General features: G+C 38.4%; 4 protein-coding genes across 4 annotated transcripts; 1 reads left to right on the forward strand and 3 right to left on the reverse strand.

Annotated features, from left to right (window-relative positions):
* Positions 1–53: 53 nt before the first annotated feature.
* On the forward strand, positions 54–2275 carry PCOAH_00042270 (Tryptophan--tRNA ligase; the record flags this gene model as incomplete). Its single annotated transcript, XM_020061011.1, has 2 exons — positions 54–167; positions 452–2275. 2 exons carry the CDS (start codon positions 54–56, stop codon positions 2273–2275), a joined length of 1938 nt encoding a protein of 645 aa, XP_019916993.1.
* A 771-nt stretch (positions 2276–3046) lies between these two features.
* On the reverse strand, positions 3047–4201 carry PCOAH_00042280 (Uncharacterized protein; the record flags this gene model as incomplete). Its single annotated transcript, XM_020061012.1, has 1 exon — positions 3047–4201. One exon carries the CDS (start codon positions 4199–4201, stop codon positions 3047–3049), a length of 1155 nt encoding a protein of 384 aa, XP_019916253.1.
* A 2464-nt stretch (positions 4202–6665) lies between these two features.
* On the reverse strand, positions 6666–11120 carry PCOAH_00042290 (SICA antigen; the record flags this gene model as incomplete). Its single annotated transcript, XM_020061013.1, has 6 exons — positions 6666–7103; positions 7504–7952; positions 8042–8903; positions 9066–9728; positions 9890–10912; positions 11049–11120. Coding segments are annotated over 6 exons (3507 nt in total), but the record flags the coding sequence as incomplete, so codon positions are not given.
* Positions 11121–17627: 6507 nt separating this feature from the next.
* PCOAH_00042300 (KIR-like protein) lies at positions 17628–20129 on the reverse strand (the record flags this gene model as incomplete). Its single annotated transcript, XM_020061014.1, has 4 exons — positions 17628–17703; positions 17937–18220; positions 19020–19838; positions 20115–20129. 4 exons carry the CDS (start codon positions 20127–20129, stop codon positions 17628–17630), a joined length of 1194 nt encoding a protein of 397 aa, XP_019916952.1.
* Between the last annotated feature and the right edge of the window lie 1547 nt (positions 20130–21676).

Raw genomic sequence — 21676 nt, forward strand, 5'->3', positions numbered from 1 at the left:
GGTAGCCCCACCCCTAATTGACACTGCATGAAAGAAGCTGAAGACCCCCCCAAATGGATAAGCTAAAAACGGTGTATTTGGATTCGGCCCTGAGCATAATCAAGGGGGCTCTGTGCGTCATCCTCCAGATACCCACGAGCAGGACGACCGAAAGCGTAAAAAGAAAGGTACTAAGATCGAACCGGAGAGGAACACTGCTCACACGATGTATTTTTCTTTTTTTTTAACGAGTTGTTTTAGCCACATGGGTGGTAGTTCCATTCGAAATGGAAATGCATCTACTGTGGTGTCTGTTCCCAGTTGTGCTGTTTGGCCAGTGTAGATGTTCTAGCCAGATTGGTGTTCCTCAAGGCGCCTATGCTGCGTCGCTAATTCTGCGTAACAACTTCTTCGAGTATCTCCTGGTCAGAACTAATGGCGCTCACTTTGTTCACTCCCCTCCCCCCCGCAGCAAAACAACAATGGCGTGCTGACCGTGAAGTCCATCTTGATGGAGCCGACCATCAGCCAGTACGATGACATAAAGAAGCTGATCCGGAACAAAATCCAAGAGGAGGTCCCCTTTTACAACTACCAAATGAAGAGGGCCCTTGCAGAAAAAATTTACGGAGACTGCATATATGATAACTTTGGGCTCTCAAAGGACATCAGTGAGGTAAACCTCATAGCACTGGAAGAATGGAACATCAACTGTAACAGAAATAGGGTCCTGAAAAACACAGGCTTGATAAAGGACATCCAGATAAACGAGTTCAAATATTTGACAGCGAAAGAATCTTTGGAAGTTCATTTTGCAGTGAATCCTAAATACACCTTTGAAGAATTGAGTGGTATGTACAAAAGCGAAAAAAATCTCACCAATTTTTTATTAGCTCCAATTGTTAAGGTTTACACATCAGAGGAGGAGGCGGAGGAGAGTGTTGTTAAGGGGGAGGCCCCCACCAATGATGATTTTGTCTACGCCCACGTGGAGGATATTTTGCAAAAGAATAAAGTGCTGCCCCCATCGGGGGTTGAAAATGTAAATTACGAAAGGTCTAAAGAAGTGACCCCATGGGATGTAAACATAACGGAAGAAGGAATTAACTACAATAAGTTGATAAAAGAATTTGGCTGCTCAAAAATTACAGAAAATCATATTAAGAGGATAGAACAACTAACCAACAAAAGAGCTCACCATTTTATCCGACGAGAAATATTCTTCAGTCATAGGGACTTGGATTTTTTATTAAATTATTATGAACAGCATAAATGTTTTTATATATATACTGGTAGAGGACCATCTTCCCTATCCATGCATCTAGGTCATTTGATCCCATTTTATTTCTGTAAATATTTACAAGACGCTTTTAACGTCCCATTGGTTATTCAAATGTCCGATGATGAGAAATTTCTATTCAATCAGAACTATTCCCTAGAATATATTAATACCTTGACGGAGGAAAACGTGAAAGACATAATAGCAGTTGGGTTGAACCCAGAACTGACCTTCATTTTTAAGAACACAAAATATGCAGGCCACTTATATCCAACGGTTTTATCTATCCATAAAAAGACAACACTAAATCAGAGCATGAATGTCTTTGGCTTTAACCATTCGGATAATATAGGAAAAATATCTTACCCCTCTTTTCAGATTGCTCCTTGCTTTTCACAGTGCTTTGAGCAGTTCCTTCCTCCTAATATTCCTTGCTTAGTTCCGCAGGGTATTGATCAGGATCCCTACTTCAGGCTCAGCAGAGACATCGCAGTGAAAATGGCTCTACACAAACCCGTCCTTGTGCACTCCGTGTTTATGCCGGGGCTTCAAGGTGTAAACACGAAAATGAGTAGCACAAAGAAGAAGGACGAAAAGGGAAAGAACGACCCCGGTGCGAAAGACGTGACCGGCAAGAACAGCGCCAAGGATCACAACAACAGCGTTATATTCCTAACCGACACGCCTGAACAAATCAGGAATAAAATTAACAAGTATGCCTTCAGCGGGGGAGGGGCCACGATTGAGGAACACAGAAAAAATGGAGGCAATTTGGAGAAGGACATTTCGTACCAATATTTGAGATACTTCCTGGAGGATGACGAGAAGCTGCACGAAATTGGAGAGAAGTACAGACGGGGGGAAATGCTAAGTGGAGAGCTCAAGAAGATTCTCATCGAGATTTTAACTGACCTAATACAGAAGCACCAGCAGAGGAAGCAGGCCCTCACGGAAGCGGAGATAGCCTATTTTTTTGACGCAAGCAAGCCCGGCTTGAGGAAATTCAGGGGTGCATAGCGGGTTCATCAGCGCATTAACAGGTGTAGCCGAAAGAATGCACAGATACTCCTGTGATTGCATGCCCCCCTATCCACACGCAGTGTACGTATAAACGGATGCGACGCAGAATTGGAGTGCTACATGGAGGGGAAGCTACTCTCCTGCTATGCGTTTGCAAACGATTTGTCAAATTTGTCCATCTATTTCGTGCTCACCTGAGCAATTCCATGATTTTACTTTATTGTATTTTTTTTCATTTTGATTTATTCTACTTTGCTTCACATATTTTGCTGCATTTTATTTTTCTTTTTTTAATTAGCAAAAACGGTATGGTGTGTTTACGCGTGCGCGTCTTTGAGGGGGGAAACCTAGCGACACCACTGTAAGTTTCCCCATCTTTGTTCAACGGCGCATGAGTCCACTTTTATGTTTATCCATTGTTGGCTCGTCGCCCTTTTCTGCCATCACTTAGCTGTGAATACGGGGGGGCAACACAACTTGTCTTCGCAGGTGAAACGAGGTTTCCCGCATTAACGAATGTTTAAAATATGCTTAAAATTAAGGCGGTTAGTACATTTATTTTGCACACCGCTTGTCTCCCTAGGCGTGTTAATGTGTGGGGGAATTTTCACATACGCATGATGGGGGTGGGTATTTGGTACCCGCGGGGGTTATTAAAGCAGGCATGTACGCACGCTTCGAAAAAAAAAAAAAAATACACACATGTGCCAATACATATGTATACATATATGTACGTGTACAGCGCACAGCAGCACGTGCGGTGTGCCACTACCGACCGAAGAACATGCTGTTCGGATTGGAACTGCCGTAGTTAATGTTCGCCTTGGAAAAGTCCATCTCTGGGTGCATTTTCTTGAACTTCTCAAAAATTTCAAACTTCTTCTGTTCATCGGACGTGGGCAAATTCATAGCTTTCTGCCTCTGGTCGTAGAGCATTTTTTCTACCACTGACCGAGTCTCCGCATCGAGGTCCTCCATCCTGGAGTTCTCTGGAACGATTTTCTTAACGTCAATTTCGGAGTCGCCTTTTATAACGGTGGACCACCACTCCATTCCGTTTAGCTTTTCAATGCACACATGAATAACCCTATTATCTTCCAAGGTCCAAATGGAGTCCTCTGGTTTTATATGTTTATAAAATTCTCCATCAATAATAACTTCGTTTTTAACATTCACATATAATTTTTTGTAAGTTATTTCCAACTTTATATCCTTCGTTTTTACCTTTTCGTCCAGATTTATGTACATATCGAGACTGTTTATAGTTTGCGTCCATGTGTATTTTTCTGTTTGTCCACCATTTCCTTTTGGTGGTTCATCATTAGTGTCCTCGTCCGAGTCTTCTGATTTGTTTGCCTTCCCTTCTTTCTTGCTTTTCCCTTTGGTGGAATGTTCACTTATGGGAGAGGTTTTCTTTCCCCCTCCGTCTTTCTTGGAATCCCCTTTTCCGTTCGGAAGGTGTTGATGAATTGCTAACTCTTCGTCTCCCATTTTTCCATCCTCATCAATTTCTGCCACACGCTTATCCTCCGGCATGTTGTCCAAAGGAGATGTTTTCGTTCCGTTCTTCATATTACTGTTCATTTTCGAATTTGTGTTTTTCCTTTTGTCGCTCATTTCGTCTTCCCTACTATTACCGTTACTGTGCTCCCTCTCATACATTTTTTTTTTTTCTTCATCCATTTTTTCGTACTCCTTTTTTAATTTTATCAAATATTCTCCCTTCCGTTTGTAGTACTTTCTCAGCGTCTTCAAAACGATATCTTCACATTGTTCTATGTTCTTCGAGTTGGTAATAAAGTCTGTTTTACGCAACAGGAAGGAGAAAAAATGGTTCATCAAACTGTTAATGTCTCCACATTCTTTGGCAATGTTTAGCATTATGAAGTCAAACTTCTCGTTTATCACTATGTCTGTATCCATCTTTCGTTCTTTTTTTCTCCTCAACTATCTCGTGATGCTTCCTTGCGCTGATGGTGGTTGCTGCGCTTCCCCACAAAGATATGACGGTATATTGTACGTATACCTAGTAAGCGCGGGTATAATAAAACGTACTCTTGCGCTTACGTATATACTTGTACATATCAAATGCACGAATGGGCAAGCACTACATGTGACCGTATTTATGTACGGCAAGGGAGGAAAAATTAAATAATCCCGTTACGGAGAGTAAGCCTTCTTGGTCTGGCAAGGAAACAAAAAAAAAAATAGCAAAAAAAAAAGAGTCAAAAGAAAAAAAAAAAAAGGCAATTTTTTTGACTTCATTTTATTCTCCTTTTTGTAAAATAAAATTGTTAGCCGCACGGGGGGTGGAAAAAGGATAGTGCGCTTCGCTCATTGCGGCACGTTCGTGGTTCCCCAAAGGAGGCCCCCCATTCTGAAAGTGCCGTGAATGTAAATGCACGCATGCATGTATTTACGTAGTACGCATGTATGCATGATTGCATTATCGCGTATACGTGCTGTTGTTCACGTGGAACAAGGTTACGAGTACAAGAAAAAAAAGAAAAAAAAAAAAAAACGCGCGGTGTTAGGAACCACGCTGGGAAAGGCAAAGGAAAACACCTTATGCCAGTCGTGCAACACACGCATTGTGGCTGCCAAATTGGCCTAACCCCACGGAACGTAATCTCTGCGATCTCAACCTTCAAAATGGGAATAAAAATGCATAGAAGAAAATGCAAGCAGGGGGGAGGGTATTACCAAAATGGGGAAATTATACCAACGTAGAAGGCATACACTTCAACGTCTTCGATGGAGGCTCAACTAGGTTGGGAAAAATAAACGCTCAGTTATTGTGACATCACGCTTGCGAATTGGAATAATGACCCTTTTGCAGATAAGAATTTCGACATGGTTATGTCCAGCAGATTGACAAGCTTCTTTTTCCTCCCCGAAGTTAGTAGCTTCCTTCCAAAACGGGAAAGACAAAGACTCACTACTTTTAAGAGAAAAATTGTTTCGCAAACGGAGCAACATATGGGCATATGCGATAAGGCGTGCGAACACCATGCACAAACCTTTTACCGTTTAAATATCATTGCCTCGTTCTTTAAAAAGGGTCCGGTTGCTGTGGAATATTACAACTGTGTCCTTCGTGGTGAAGAATGAAATGTGCGAATAACTTGTAACGGAACTCCGAAAGTATCTGTTTCTGTATAAGTGGCGATCATATTTAACTACTAAATTTTGCACCGTTATGCAAATGGCCTAATTAAACCTATGAATGAATCAAAATTACGTCCCCTACCCTATTTGATAGTTTCGCAAAAAATTCTATCACCTACCTATTGGTCGCTCATACATGATGCTAAAGTAATTTTTTTTTTTTTCATTTCTCTTTTTTTTTCTTGTTTCTTTTTTTAATTGTTTAATGTGCCATTGTTTGTCCTTAAAATATTGATCCTTCTTCGTATAAACACCCACATGTGTAACATCGTAAAAAATTTGTGTAATTGTGTACACAGTTCCTTTCTTTTTTTTTTTGTAAGAACACCCCTTTTTTTTAAGAACACTTTTTTTTTAAAACACTCTTTTTTTTTGCGGGGAGGAGAAGAAGCGGCACGCACGTGTGACATGGTAAAAAATTTGTGTAATTGATACACAGTTCTTTTTTTTTTTTTTTTGTAAGAACACTTTTTTTTTTTTATGCGGAGGAAGAGAAGCGCGCATTGTGAAGTGATGCTAGGCTAGAAATGGACAACTTCGTGCGCAAAAAAAAAAAAAAAGCAGTGTAAGCCAATCCCCTCTCTTTTTTTTTTGGCAGTAAAAACCCCTCCTTTTTTTTGGTTCTTCCTCCTTATTTGGTTGCTTCCTTCTTTTGGTTGTGGTTGTTGTGCTTCCACCCCCCTTTTATATTGTGTGTGTACACTTTCCATATTGTGCGCTTGCCATTCTTTTTTTTTTTTTTTTTAATATTATGAATTAATTCAATTTAATTCAGTTCAATTTTTTCTTCTTTTTTTGTTGTGCCAGTTTTTGTCCTTATAATATTGATCCTTTTTCGTATAAACACCCACATGTGTGACATGGTAAAAAATTTGTGTAATTGTGTACACAGTTCCTTTCTTTTTTTTTTTTTTTTTTGTAAGAATACACTTTTTTTCTTTTTGCGGAGGAGGAGAAGCGCGCATGTGAAGTGATGTGATTGTGGTGAGCGCTAGAAATTGATTCCTTGCGCAAAAAAAAAAAAAAAAAGCAAAGCCCCTCCTTTCTTTGGGGGGGACGCTTATTTTAGCAACACCTGTGTAAACTAAAAAAAAAATTTTTTCCGGCATATATTCATTACACATAAACATGTAAGCAATTTAATAAACAAAACGAAAACAAAAAAAGAAAAAGGAAAATTATTTACTACACCCTAAAACCGGCAATCTGAACTTGGAACCTGTTCAGTAGGACCATCTTCCTTAGGAACAAAGTCTTCCTCCCTAAAGCCGGAATCTGAACTTGGAACCTCTTCATTTGGAACATTAACATTAGCAACGTTTTTCTCCTTTATAAATTCACTTCCCATAAATTCGTGAACCAAAATTTCAAAAAAGTCTTCCTTCGTCGAATGCAGGCCCCCTTTTTGACATTCGTCTAAGACTTCTAAATGAATATCAATAATGGTGCGGTGACACACACGGCGATCAAGGCCCTGTTTTTTTGGCCTCTTTGTTTTTGTTGGAACAGATCTTGGTTGTTTGCGTTCCTTTACTAAGGTATATTTATGTGGACCACTTTCGTCGTCCACATGATCAAAAAGTTGTTCTTCCAAGGGGGGAGAGGTTAAGTGTTCCTCTCTTCTATGACGTCGTCTTCGCTTACTGAGGGTAAAATACTGAAAGCAGAACGTAAAAAAGAAAAAAAAAAAAAAAAAAAGAAATATTTTTTTAAAAGTTGAGTGCTGTTTTTAGGAACAATAAGTACTACTTTTAAGCTAAGTGCGAAATCCTACACACACACACCCTAAAATGTGAAATCCTACACATGCACTCCCTAAAATGCCAAATCCTACACATACACACTAAAATGTGAAATCCTACACACACATCCCTAAAATGCGAAATACTACACACAAACACCCTAAAATGCTAAATCCTACACACACACCCTAAAATGCGAAATCCTATAACTTCAGTGTGAAGTGCCACACCCCCGCATTGATTCATTCACCTTTATTTTTTTTTTTTTTTCCTCTTTTTCTTTTTTCTTATATTGGTGTTTTTTTTTTTACTTACCTTCCAAAGTAAATAACTTATGACAGAAATACCAATGAAGACGGGAATCGTAGGAAGGTATGGGGTAAGGAGATCAGGAAGGTTGTCAATCTTGTGAATAACTGGTTTAGCGATAGGTGTTACTGAACTTGACTCACCCCCACCACCTCCTCCTTTGCCAGCAGCACGACTAACAGCTCCTGGAATACCACCTACCCCTGGTACACCAGGAACCCCTGGGACACCACCTCCACCGACACCAGGAGTTGGATCACCTTTTGGAGCACTTGGACTTGCGGGACCATTATCAATTGGTTGCGGGGTAGCTGCATTTGGATCACTATTGGCAGGAACTGCTTCTGTTCCAATTTCCGGTTGACCTTGTGGACCGGGATTAGGATTAGTATGAGTAGGATCACCATCGGGGCCCTTAACTCCCGATGGACCTACTTCATTAGTTCTGGGTCCCTCTGCTGTTGGAGAATCTTCCGTACCAGAAGAACCAAGTTGCCCAGTTGGAGGAACAGAACCTGCTGAACTGGAATTTTTTCCGCTGTACCTCCAGGATGTGATGGAGTAATTTCAGGAGTAACTCCAGTGGAAACAGAGTCTATTCTGCCGCTGCCCCATGTAAGTAGTTCAACGGCGTCCGCATCATTCTTAGGTCTACTTCCAGGAGTTGGGGCATCTATGTAACCATCATTTGCATCAGGTAATTGAGGTTCTGGTGCATCAACTCCCTTCCTACCTGGTTTGTCTTTTTCATCTTGATCTTTGACTACAGGTTTCGTTGTTGTTGGTTTTGTTGCGACTGGTTTGGCAGCTTGAGCATGTGGACATATTTTATTTATTGCTTCCAGTTCTGCCTTTATTACTGTATCCCCGTTCTTCGTTGGGTCGAGCATATCACCCAACTTATTTTTTATATTATTTTTGTGATGTTCGCAATCTTGACCTGCTTTCTTATTCAACAGGCCTTCATCCACCTTCAGTTTGCAACTTTCATAACTTTTATCCCTTGTGCAAGTAACACAATTAGGATCATTCTTGCATGGAGTTCTGTTCTTAACTTCACCACTTTTACTAAAGGCATCTGTTATAACATTCCCGTCTATACAAGGCTCTTTTTCCAACATATCGGCGTATACGTTCAAGAACAGGCAGCCCATAGTTCTATAAAATTGTTGGTTCTCCTTTTTCTCAGCATCATTATCCGTCCAATCCCCATACGGCTCCTTCTTATATATGTCTTCCAAACCTTTAACAATGTAATTACATGCTTGTTTATTTGCCTCTGGACTGGTATCACCTTTATCTTGAATATCTTTACACTCTTTTACATCTGTCCCCTGTCCATTAGTCATAGCCTTAGACAATTCTCTTAATACTTTTCCAGCGTCATGCTGACGCCAAAATACACACTGCGCAGAAAAGAAAAAGGCACAAAGAAGAAAGAACAGGAAATATGTGTATGTATACTTCATGCAAGTACATGATTTATGGTTGTCTCCCGGTTTTATATGTATAGGGCACATGATCCATTGAAATGACCATGATTATATGGAAGAATAATGTTCCCTTACCCAGTTCTGATTTCCTATGCTTGCATCTTTTCGAATCTTAAACCATTTGGTTGTTACACAATTAACACGTTCACATAAAGTACTTGCATTATTTATGGTAGTGAAAGTTTGTTGTATTTCGCTATTTTTTTCGAGCAAGTCATCCAACTTCACTTTTATATTCTTATTGTATGATAGACACTTTGTACTTTTTTCTTTATCAAACAGGTTTTCCTCCACGCTCAGTGCGCAAATTAGATTAGGTTCCCTTGTGCAAGTAGCACAATTATTATTCTGCTTAGTCTTATTATTCACACACCAAGTGTCCTTATTTTCATTTCCTTCCTTAAACATTTCTTTTATTTTTTCTTCTGTGATAAGACAGATGTGTCCCGCCGATTTCTCTATAAGCATATCTGCATATGCATTCAGAAACAGGCAATACATGGTTTGACTGATTATTCTGTTATTTTTCGATTTCACATCCTCTCCCGAACTTTGAAGACCGTATATATATTTTAGACCTTTAACAATGTAATTACATGCCTTTTTTTCTGCTTCCGTAACTTTACCACTTGATCCTGCAAAGTTCTTGCACAACTCTTCCCCTGCCTTATTCCCATTAGTCATATCCGTGGACAGTTCATTCAGTCTCTTTACGGCGTCCGTATTCCAAAATTGACACTAAGCGCAAGGAAAAAGAAGAAAGAATAACAGAATATATATATGTGACCCTAATATATATGTAAAGGGTTCATCGCCGTGATTCCGTTTTTTAATTATGTATGGACAATACTGCTCTTTCCAGTGACGTTAATAACAGCGGACGGTGTTGTTTCCCTTACCCAGTTTTGCATTTCATTTCCATTTCTGTCTTTAAACCAATTAGGTGCTACACAATTTGCTCGTTGACATAAGTCTTCCTCCTTGCTGCAGTCTTTACCTGTTGGTCCCTGCCTTGGGGTGGATGGACTTCTTGGTGGTGGTGGTGGAGGGGGTCGAACTGGAAGAACGGGGGATGCTGGTGTTTGGGGTTGTTGTTCCTGTAGTGCTGGTGTCTTTGATGCCGGCTCGTGCAGTGATGGCGTCTTACTTTCTTCTGCTTCTAAGTTCTTCACTTCCTGCTCTACTATGCTCTTCATTCCGGATTGATCCTTACCGCTCATTTTTTTTAATATTCCTACTAAATTATCCTCTGGGAATTGCTTCCTCCTTTTCAATAATTCCTGCCATTCCGCTGCACTTCCCTTTCCTAATAATTTAGTAGTGTTCTCCTTCCCTTTCCCTATGTCCTTACTTCCTCCCCTGCTAAGACTACCTCCTTCACACACTTCCCCATTCTTTTTTATTATTTCCAATTCCTTCTTTTCTTCTTTTTTTTCGCTTAACCACCCATCCATCCGTTCCCACAGAAATACATGGCCTATTCTTATAATTCCGAAATCTATTCCGCTACATTCCTCATGCTCTGCCTTGATACCTCTCCATCCTAGGGTTCCCTGAACTGCACCGTCTACGACTTTAGCAACCTCCTCCATATCGCAATGATTCGAGAACATTTTCGCAATAAGTATTTTCCCTAAGATACACCTCAAATATGCTTCCACCTTTTCGTTCTTTTCCTTAATATCTGTCCTCTTTTCCCAGTAATACTCTTTTACCTTATCCCACTTCTCGACTAGCCCGCCAATCCAGTAGATTATTCTAATTAACATTTTGCAGAGTTCCTTCCCTCTATTCTTAACACCTTCACTCATGCTGATATCGTCCCCATATCCACTGCATAGTAATTTTAACTCCTCAGAATCCTTCGTAATATATTTAAGCATGTCCTTGAATACTCTTTCCACATCTTTCCATATTTTACCCTGCAAATAACATGAGAAACATATATTCACGCATGCTCACCTACTCCTTAAATATTTTATCCCAATTATTTCAGACTACATATAATTAGACCCTTATACTATGCCCTGTTTATGTGTAATTTCACAAAAATATTACATATTGCCCGGAAGACTGCATGCCCTTCACTGTCAACCACTCCACCAAAAACTCCGCAAAATAGTCATACATGATGGCCTGCTCTTCCTTCTTCCTTTTCTACACAATTCATTCTTTCATTGAGATATGATAAATCATTACAAAGTCCATAGGTTTGCCGGAAGATTATTTCCCCCGGAACCATTATACTTCTGCTTATCCTTATAGAACAATTCATTTCATAGATGATTCCCTCCTTTTTTCCTTTCCTTCTGTTTAACCTTCAACTTCTTTTCTTCTACTTAACTTCTCTTTTTCTTCTCTTTCTTTTTTTAATTTCCTTCTTTACACCTTAAACCTTCCTTTTTTCTTTCGAAAAAGAACAAGAACGAAATATTATTGCATGCAACCTTCCCCTTTCCTTCCTCATACATTACAATACTCTTAAAAAAAGGAAAAGAAAGAAGAGGGAAGAAGAGGAAGGAATTACGCACCTTCCCTCCTTCTTCTTTTCCTTCTTACTTCCTTTTCTTAAATTTTCCTTCTTTCTTTAACCTTCTTTTTCCTTTTGAACTCTTTTGTTTCCTTTATTCCTTATATTTGCTTCAAAAAAAAAATGCGAAAGCAAAAAATTCGTGCATGCATCATTCCCTTTTCATATACCTTCTATCTATGTACCCCTTTTTTTGCATTTTTTCTAAAAAGAAGAAAAGGAGGGAATTACCCACCCCCTTCCTTTTTCCTTTTTCTTTAATTTTCTTTTCTTTTTTTTTTTTTTTTTGTTCCTGCTTTTTTTGACAATTTTTTTCTTTCCTTAAGTTCTTTCCTTTTTCCTTCCTAAAAAAAACCAAAACAGAAAATTTCTTGCATGCAACCTTCACTCTCCTTCTTCCTCCTTCCTTATATACACTACATTCTTCCTCTAAAAAGAAGAAGAGGATGGAAGGAATGGAATTACGCACCTCCCTTATTTTTCTTTTTACCTTTACTTCCTTTTTTTTTCCTTTTTAAACCTTTTTTTTTTTTTTAAACCTTTATTTCCCTTCTTTAGCCTATTTCCTTTTTTTTTTTAGGGAATTTTCTCCTTTTAAAAAGTAAGAATGGAAGAAAAAAAGAGGAAGAATGGAAGAATGAAAAAGAAAGAGTAGAATGGAAAAAAAAAAGAATGTAAGAATGGAAAAAAAGAAAGGAGAAGCATATTGGAATGTACAAAATCATTAACTTTAGGAAGCACAAGGAAGAAAAATAGGAAAAGGGAAAAAATAGGAAGTAATACAAATGCTGTAGAACAGTATATACATCGTTTCATAATGAAAAAAACCCAATATTATTGTCGCATTACAGTTCTATTTATATGCCCACATAACAATTATGTCAAAATGTGTTGTGTAATAAATGATGATTTAAATAAAACTCCTTATATACGATGTTTTCTTCCCTTTCACACTCCTGAAATACTAATGCTAAGTTTAACATCCACAATTTCGGTGCTAAACGATTTTTCTTATGGACCTGCTCATATAGTTTGTTGCTTAGGTGTTGCTTCTACTACATTACGTGGATGGAACATTATCAGTAGCATGTTCTCATTTCCAGCTTATTGTGTTCCTTCCCTCCATTATTTTTTTATTCCCTTTCCTTTCCTTTCCTTTCCTTTCCTTTCCTTTCCTTTCCTTTCCTTTCCTTTCCTTTCCTTTTTTTTTTTTTCCTCTTTTTTTACTTTCTCCTTATAAAGAGAAGAAGGAACTTATCTAATATAAGGGACAGAATATTGTGTGTTAGTATCATCATCATCCTCCTCTGTTAAGTCAGGTTCTGAATCTATTGTTGTTGAGCCAAATGGAGAACTATCTTCCCCATTTCGCATATTCAAGTTTCGTACTAATGATGTTCTTTTTCTTCTATTACTGCTTCTGGGGTAGTTGCTGTTGTTCCTTCCATCCCTTCCTCCTCCAAAAAGAGAATTACGTATTCCAGAGAAGAAATTGGTATACTAACAATGGAAATAAAAGGCAAGAAGGATGTTCAGGTGGAAGGGGAGGGTAGACATGCATTATATACATATACATACATATAATATATGTGGACATATATATTTGTATATATAGAGCCATATATGTACATGGTGTAGTCTATTCTATTCTATATATTTTTATTTTTTAAGTATGAAATAAGAAGGAAATAATAATAATAAACATTATTATTCTTATTATATGCAATTTCATTTTAATTGTAGCTTTACCTTATACAATAAGAGGGCAGCCCCTGGTAATCCTATTGCTCCAAGTGCGGAAGGGATAATAGCAGTAAGTGGTGGATCCGATGGATCGCCTGTTGCTGCTGCAGCAGCTGCGGCAGCCGCTGCCGCTGGAGTACCAGCACCAGCAATACCACCTATACCAGGAATAGCACCTGGAACACCTTGTTCACCTGTGTGGCCCTTATCACCCTGTTCACCTGTTTCACCCTTATCACCTCGTGGACCCTGTGGACCTGCTGGTCCACGTGCTCCAACTGGACCTACTGAACCGGCTGGACCTGCGGGACCCGTTTCACCCCTATCACCTGCTGGAACTAAAAAAAAAAATTAGTAACAAAATGTGAATAATGCAAAATATAATGAAGAATAATACCAACCTAGAGTGTTATGCCTACACGGGGCGCGTATATGAGGGTGCAGGTGCTTCCTTCTTTCTTTTTTGTATGTTCTTTCTTCCTTGGTTATGTATATACTTACCTGCTACTACACCCGTGGTGGCTCCGGAGGTTCCTTCAGCAGGAGGAGTTTCTTGTTGAGGTTGTTCATTATTCACTGAGAAGTAAATTAGGAGGGGGAGAAAATAAATTGCGTGTATTCATAATTTATTAAACATAAAAGTGTTGTGGGAGTACCAAACTATGCACCCATTTACATTTCTTTCTTTCATTTCTTCACCCCTAAATCTTCCTTCCACCAACGACCTAACAACCCACCTACCATCTTCCACCTAACAACCCACCTACCATCTTCCACCTAACAACCCACCTACCATCTTCCACCTAACAACCCACCTACCATCTTCCACCTAACAACCCACCTACCATCTTCCACCTAACAACCCACCAACCACCCCTAACAAACGTCCTTCCCTTTTAACCCTTTAAACTATTTAAACTTTCTTTTTTTCTCCATTTAAAATTTCTTTCTTCCTTTAAATTAAACCTGCAACCTTCCCTTCCTTTATTTTATTTGTCTTACCTGCATCCATTCTTGTAAGTTGTGATGATGTTGCTTCAGGGCATGTTAGTTCCTTCGGTTGCGCGAATTCTCCACCTTGGTTATTTTTCTCCTTATCAAATTTTTCACAATATGGTTCTCCGGCACTTCCTTGGCAAGTTGTACTTAATGCTTGATGTGTTGCCTGGGCTCTACATAAGGACTGCTTATATTCTAAACTGATGCAATATGTAGTAAGCTCATCACTGTTCCGCATTTTATTAGAGTCATAATAATAGTCGAACAACGCTTTAGCCTGTGGGAACCTGTCCTTGAAAATATTAGGGTATAAATCCTTGCAGTTACATTTAGAATCGAATTTCTGCAGTTGTTCATAAATTTTCGGCATAACCATTGGGATAGAGGCATTTCCCTTAGATGTTTCCTTATTTATTCTATCACCTAACCAATAATAAAATAAGGCAAAACGTTCATCATCGCCCAAGGAAGTGAAATCTCCCCCCCCAGTCCCCTTACATGCGTAACAATAGTTTTGCACAATTTTATCGATCCAAGTCCACTTCTTTCCATTGTACGAGTGTAATGAATTTTTCATTGCCTCTTCTGCTGTACTCTGCGTCCACTGTTTTTCGTGGAATGTACAACTCCTTCCAATTCCTTCGTCTAAAGCTTCGTATATTTTTTGTGATGGTTTTTTAAATGGAGCTGGACCCTGCTAAAATTGTGATTAACAGAAAAGTGGAATGTATGTCTAGAAATGGGTGTTTTCCATATGTGTACGTTCCTTTCCATATTATTATTTACTGCACTATGCACAAATTATTATATATACATCATATATATAAATGTCCATGTTGTAAGAAGGAAGTAAAGAAGGAGGAAGGAAAGGGGGTCTAAGGAAGGAAGAAGGAGGAAAGGGTGAACAGATCCCTTTAGTGTTGTTTCTTACCCTTCCACTCATTGTTTATGTATACATTCGTTGTGTATATAATAAATTTTTACTGAAAGTTTCTTTCCTTCCTCATTTATTCATGAAGGGAATGTATATATGTGAGATTTTTCACTTTATATATTCCAAGTTGGCGAGTTCCTCAATGGGAAGTATATATATATATCAAAATTTTTTACTACTCCTCCTTCTCCTTTCTTAATAAAGATGCGTAATCCTTTTAACTTTCTTTCAAAGGAATACGATAAAATATACACTACATATATACACATACACATCAAAATCATTACATAATATGTGCACGTATATATAATTTAAGGTAAGAATAGGAACGGGCGTACGAATGAACGAACAAGCAAAGAATAAAAAAAATAATGGATCGAAGGAATCAAACTCCTCCTTATGTTCAATTTGTGTATCTATGTATTATATTTCTTTGTGCATTGTGTGTATATGCTTGTTCATTTGGAGCATTCCATTATTATGTACACTTCTCTCCTATTATGTATAATAATAATACGCTTTTTCTATTTGACGAAAAATTTCACATGTACTACATACTTTTATATTTTATTGTTATGTTTAAAGGGGAGTTAATTGAAAATTGTTAATATTCATAGTGCATAATTCAAACAAAAAAAAAGGAGCACACTCTTCCCTATACCCTTCTACCTTTGCGGAATGTGCACATTCGTCTATATGCTCAGGGAAGAGTGCACATTTACAAAATAAATAAGAGGTGTGCAGTACAAATATATATACTCATTTTGTTCAAAAGAGAGAGAGTGAAAATTCTGTTTCTGTTTGTGTGTACACACACATTCCTTATTTATTCATTCATTCCTTTCTCCTCCTTCCTTCTTTTTTCTTATATTATTATTAATTGTGTGAGATGCTTTCATTTTTATATTACTCCCTACCATTGGTACGTGTTATTGTTCCTAAAATATAATTCACCCATTTTTAAAATTGAAAATTTAAACTGTGTTATTTGGATTATGGAAATATATTCCACAACCCATTTAAAATTATTGCTAGAATTCTTTTTATACGGTACATATATTTATATTCTACACAGAGTATTTCACCTTTCCTTTCCCTATACCTATATGGCTCAATAAAGTTCTACACCGAATATATGTATATCGGGGAGAAATATATGTACAACGTGAACGGATTCAAAATTTATTATTAAAATTTTTTGTCGTGTGTTATGAACAGAAATATGGACACATGTGCCCCATATATACATTAATACTACTAAGGTGCCTACTTCCGCTTGTTACATATTTCTGCGGTAATAATAATTACCCGGTCCCCATCCTCTTCTCTTCTCTTTATCACAGATTCCTTAATATATTTCAATGCTGAACTTCTCAGCATGCTGTTGCTGCGCAAAATTTTCCTTCCATCTTCCTTCTTTCTTCAGGAAGGGAATGATTCATCCCTTCCTTCAGGAAGGAGAAGGAGTGTTGTTCCCCATGGGAAGGTAATGTTCCCTTCCTTTCCTTCCCTTAGGGGAAATTATCCCTTTCTTGTGTAAAGTACCTCTCCCTTTCCCTTTCCTTCAGGAAAGCAATGTTGTTCCCTTCCCTTCAGGAAGGAAGGTTTTTTCTTCCTTCCTCCAAAAAGGTTACTTCCTTCCACCCCTAATAACATCCCTTTCCTTCCCTTCCTTAGACCCTCCTTCTCTTCCTTCCTTAGAACTTCCTTCCTTTCCTCCTCCTTAGACCCTTCCTTCCACCCCCTAACACAACCTTCTTTCCACCCCTAACAACCTTCATTCTACCACCTAACAACCTTCCTTCCAACCTATTACCCCTAACAACCTTCCTTCCAACCTATTACCCCTAACAACCTTCCTTCCAACCTACTACCCCTAACAACCTTCCTTCCACCTACCACTACTAACAGAACCTTCCTTCCACCAACCACCATAACACCTAACAACCTTACCTTCCACCTACCACCACCACTATCATCCTTTCTTCTAACAACACCCCTAACAACCTTCCTACCACCACCCACCTAACAACGTTCCTTCCACCTACGAACAACCACCTAACAACCATCCTTCCACCAAACAAGCTTCCTTCGACCTACCACCGACCGAACAATCTTCTTTCCACGAACCACCACACTAACACAAACTTCCTTCCACCACACCACCTAACAACGTTCCTTCATTCCTCCACCTTAGACTCTTTCTTCTCTTAACCCCGTCCTTATTTTCTCCATAGACCCCTTCCTTTCCTTCCTTCCCTTCCCTTCCTTCTTTAGACCCTACTTCCTTCCCTCCTTCGACCCTCCTTCCTTTCCTCCCTAGGCCTCTCCTTTCCTTCCTTTCTTAGACGCTCCTTCCTCTTCCTTAGATCCTTCCTTTCCCTCTTTGCTTCTTTCCTTCTTATTCCTTCATTCCTTCCTTCTTTTCTTCTTATTCCTTCTTTTTTTTTCTTTTCCAGAAGATGTTGTCTTTATAATTCTTTTCTCTGTTTGTGTTTTTTTTTTTTCTTAAAAGGAATATAAAAAAGGAAAGAAAAATTAGAAATATTAGAAAAAAAGAGAAAAACGAAAAATTAAAAAATAAAGCGAAATAGGAAAGAGAATAACGGAAATAAAAAAAGGAGGAAAGGTCCTATTGTGTCTTTATATATAGTTTTTACACTTTGTGCGCATACTTTTTTTTATCACCCCCACCGCTCCCCCCTCCCGAGGCGGAGAGGGGGTTAGAGGAACGCATTACATGCGACCGTAACCCACATTACGATGACCTGCTTCATCATTTGTTCCTGCTCCTGCCCTTCTATTCCTTCTAGGTGGTCTTGTGTATGCGCTAGAACGTAGTGTGGTGGAATTTTCTGCTGTTAAGTCACCTATTGTTGAGTTATCTGTGGAATATTCAGTGAAGGTCTCTTCCGCAGAAACATCAAAGTTCTGTCCAGCGGATCTTCTCTTCCTTCTGTTGCTTCTTCTTCCTGTACTATTTCCAGAAGAGTGGTTACCAAACCAAGAAGACCACGGTTTATACTGAAGGGAAGGAAGGTTGGGTTAGGGGTAGTGGAAGGGAAGGTTGTTAGGGGTAGTAGGGTGGTAGGTGGGTTGTTAGGGGTGGTAGGGTGGTAAGTGGGTTGTTAGGGGTGGTAGGGTGGTAAGTGGGTTGTTAGGGATGGAAAGAAGGTTGTTAGGGGTGGTCGGTTGAAGGAAGGTTCCTATGGGTATTAGAATGAAGGTGGGTTAGGGTTGTGGTGGTAGGTGGAAGGTTGTTAGGTGGGTTGTTAGGGGTGGCTGGTAGAAGGAATGTTTGTTAGGGGTCGTTGGTGGAAGGAAGATGATGTTAGGGGTGTTAGAAGGAAGCTTGTTAGGTTGTTGGTGTAAGGATGGTCGTTAGTGGTGTTGGAATGATGGTCGTTAGGGGTGGAAGGAAGGAGGTCCAAGAAAAGGGGTCGAGGGAAAGGGGTCGAGGGAAAGTGGTCGAGGGAAAGGGGTCGAGGGAAAGTGGTCGAGGGAAAGTGGTCGAGGGAAAGTGGTCGAGGGAAAGTGGTCGAGGGAAAGTGGTCGAGGGAAAGTGGTCGAGGGAAAGGGGTCTAAGCAGGGAAGGAAGGAGGGGTCTAAGAAGGGAAGGAAAGAGGGATCTAAGGAGAAGGAAAGAAGGAAGGGTCTATGTAAGGAAGGTTCTATGTAAGGAAGGTTCTATGCAATGATGGGTTTAAGGAAGGAGAGTCTACGGAAGGAAGGGTCTAAGGAGGAAGGAAGGTTGTTCGGAGTGGTAGAATGAAGAGATTATATACTATTATTTATATTTTGCAACTATTGTTGTAGTTCTTACCTTATATAGGTAAAATATAACTAAGGGTAATTCCATTAGGGCTATGGTACCAAAAGCAGAAGAAAGAGAAGAGGAGGTGTTCGCTTTACTTAATGCATCATTTAATTGGGATCGTGTGGATTGTGTTGCATCCTGTTCAGACGCTATGTTTTTTTGTAGATATTCTAATTTAGATTGCATTTCTGGCAGTGTCGCCGCATCACAATATGCGCCGTACTTTTTTTCGAATTCTTCACAGTATGCCTTCTCACTTTGCGTTTCTCTTTCTCTTTGGGCGCAATCATCCTTCACAGCCTTGCATGCCGCACAAATGCCATCCAAATAACTAGACCATTTTCCTTTACAATTGGGATCATCTTTCTGTAACTCCTGCTTTACGTAGTTATAATCGTTGTAATAATCGAATATGATTTTCCTATGTTGGAAAGTTGTTTCGTCAGGGTTATCGCGGGGAATTTTACATAGCCCTATCCCAGAGGGACTATTTATAGAGTCACAAAGGAGACCTATGTGAGTTCGGAAATTCGCACTTCTCCCTGTACCCTTAGATATTCTATCCCCTAACCAATAATAAAAAAATTCGCGTGCTGTACATTCGAGTGATTTCTTCTGTCCACTTCCGTATGTTTTGTATATATAGTCGAGTGCTACCATAGTTTGATGCAGATGCGCCGTAAGATTCCTTTGTGTCAATTGATACTTCTTTATTTCTTTGCCACAATCACTTTGGTCGTCACATTTTATTGCCGTGCTCTTTTCTCCTTTTTCGAAGTTATCATAGTAATCCTTATATGAAGGGAAAGTTGTTGGATCTATTGTCTGTAAATATATATAATTCGAAGGCAGAAGTGGAAGGAGGAGGAGTGTGGAAAGTAGTGAAATATATGTATAAGTGTAAGTTTTTCTATATGTATGTATTTTTTACTCCTTTTTGGGGGGGATATTTTTCATTATGATTTTATTATATATATAGGGGAATATTTGTATATATGTGCTTGTCCCTTTTATGTGCTCTTTTGGAGGGGGCAAAAAAAAAGGGGAAAGAAAAGGAAGGAAAACTTTCCTTCCTTTCTCCTTCAGAAGATTCCTCCTTACATCTACTCCTACCATGGTTAATATATATGCTTCTATGTATATAATGTGAGTTTATACTAAAAACTGTTCCTCTATATATATATATTCGAAAAAAAAAAAAAGAGAGGGAAAGAAGTATGAATATTCTGCTTGTTCTATAATGATTGTAAATGAGTATGTGTCAAATTTTTGCACTTTTTGCACTCTCTGTGTGTGAAAAACCATACGTACAACATATTACACTTTTATTTTTTTCGAATAATAATAATAATAGTGCTATCACACATTACACATATACATATGTGTAGGTATGTGTTGATATATATACATGTATTTACATATATATATATATGTAAATACATGTATAATACACATAAATATAAACAAATATATATGTTGGAATAACAAAAATGTAGAGGCAACAAAGTGAAGTCAAAATAAGAAGTCAGAAAAAAGAAGTCAAAAAAAGAGGTCAAAAAAAAAAAAGAAGAGAAGAGAAGGGAGGATGAAACATACACCTCCTTTTTTTTTTTTTACACACAACGTTCCTTTTATTGATATACTCACTGTACTACTCTATTGTATGGTGTACTCTATTATACTGTACTCTATTGTATCGTGTGTTGTTGTGCATAGTTCTTAGAAGAACATTGCATTACATTGTTATATGTAGGCATGCGCTTCTCACCAGTTATTAACTATATATATTAGAATGGAATTTTCCTCTCCCCCCATACACACACCCTTGAGGTTTATGCTAATTTCATCATGTGATATATTGTAAGTTAATGTTTCCCTCTATTATTATTACTATTAGAAAATGAATTATTAAGGAGAATTTTTTCCTTAATGCGTGCACATATATATTGTATAGTTCATGCATATATGTGCACAGGGAGAGCACATTTTACCCCTCTTCCACTTCTGGAATAGGTGCACATTCCTTATATAATAACATTTTTTTTTTTGCATTATAATACACCCCATTTCTTTCCCTACCTCTCCCCGTTTCTCTACTCAGGACTTGTCAGCAGTAGTAAAAGTTACTTTTCTTTCTTTCATTCCTTTTCTTTTCTTTTCTTTTCTTTTCTTTTTTCTCTTATAATTATGATACAAACAGCTCGCTTATTTCCGGGGAATGTGCATATATTATGTATACTATGTGAGCTACCTCTTTTTTGGTGCACATTACATATTTTTTGCACATGTTGTTAATGTGTACACCTCACTTCTTTCTTTTTTTCTTTTTTTTTAATTTATATACGATTTGAAAGGGTTGAGTGTGTGGGAGTAGGGTTCAAGGAAGGTAAGATGGGTTAAAATGTATTAGGGTTCAGGGTTTAGGGTTCAAAGGAATGAGGTGTTAGATGGAGTGGGGAAGGTTCAAAGGAGGGTGTAAGGTGGGTTAAAATGGTTTAGGTTTAAAATGATTTAAAGGGTTAGAATGCTTTAGAGAAGTGGAGAAGAAAGAACCCAAAGAGTTTTCACATTCTTTTCTTTCTTTCTTTTTGCTGATTTTTTTGCTTAATTCTTCATATATTTTTATCTTAAATTAAATTATATATGTGCACATATGGAATGAT

The sequence above is a fragment of the Plasmodium coatneyi genome, chromosome 12 (genome assembly GCF_001680005.1).
Source record: "Plasmodium coatneyi strain Hackeri chromosome 12, complete sequence".
Taxonomy (NCBI): domain Eukaryota; phylum Apicomplexa; class Aconoidasida; order Haemosporida; family Plasmodiidae; genus Plasmodium; species Plasmodium coatneyi.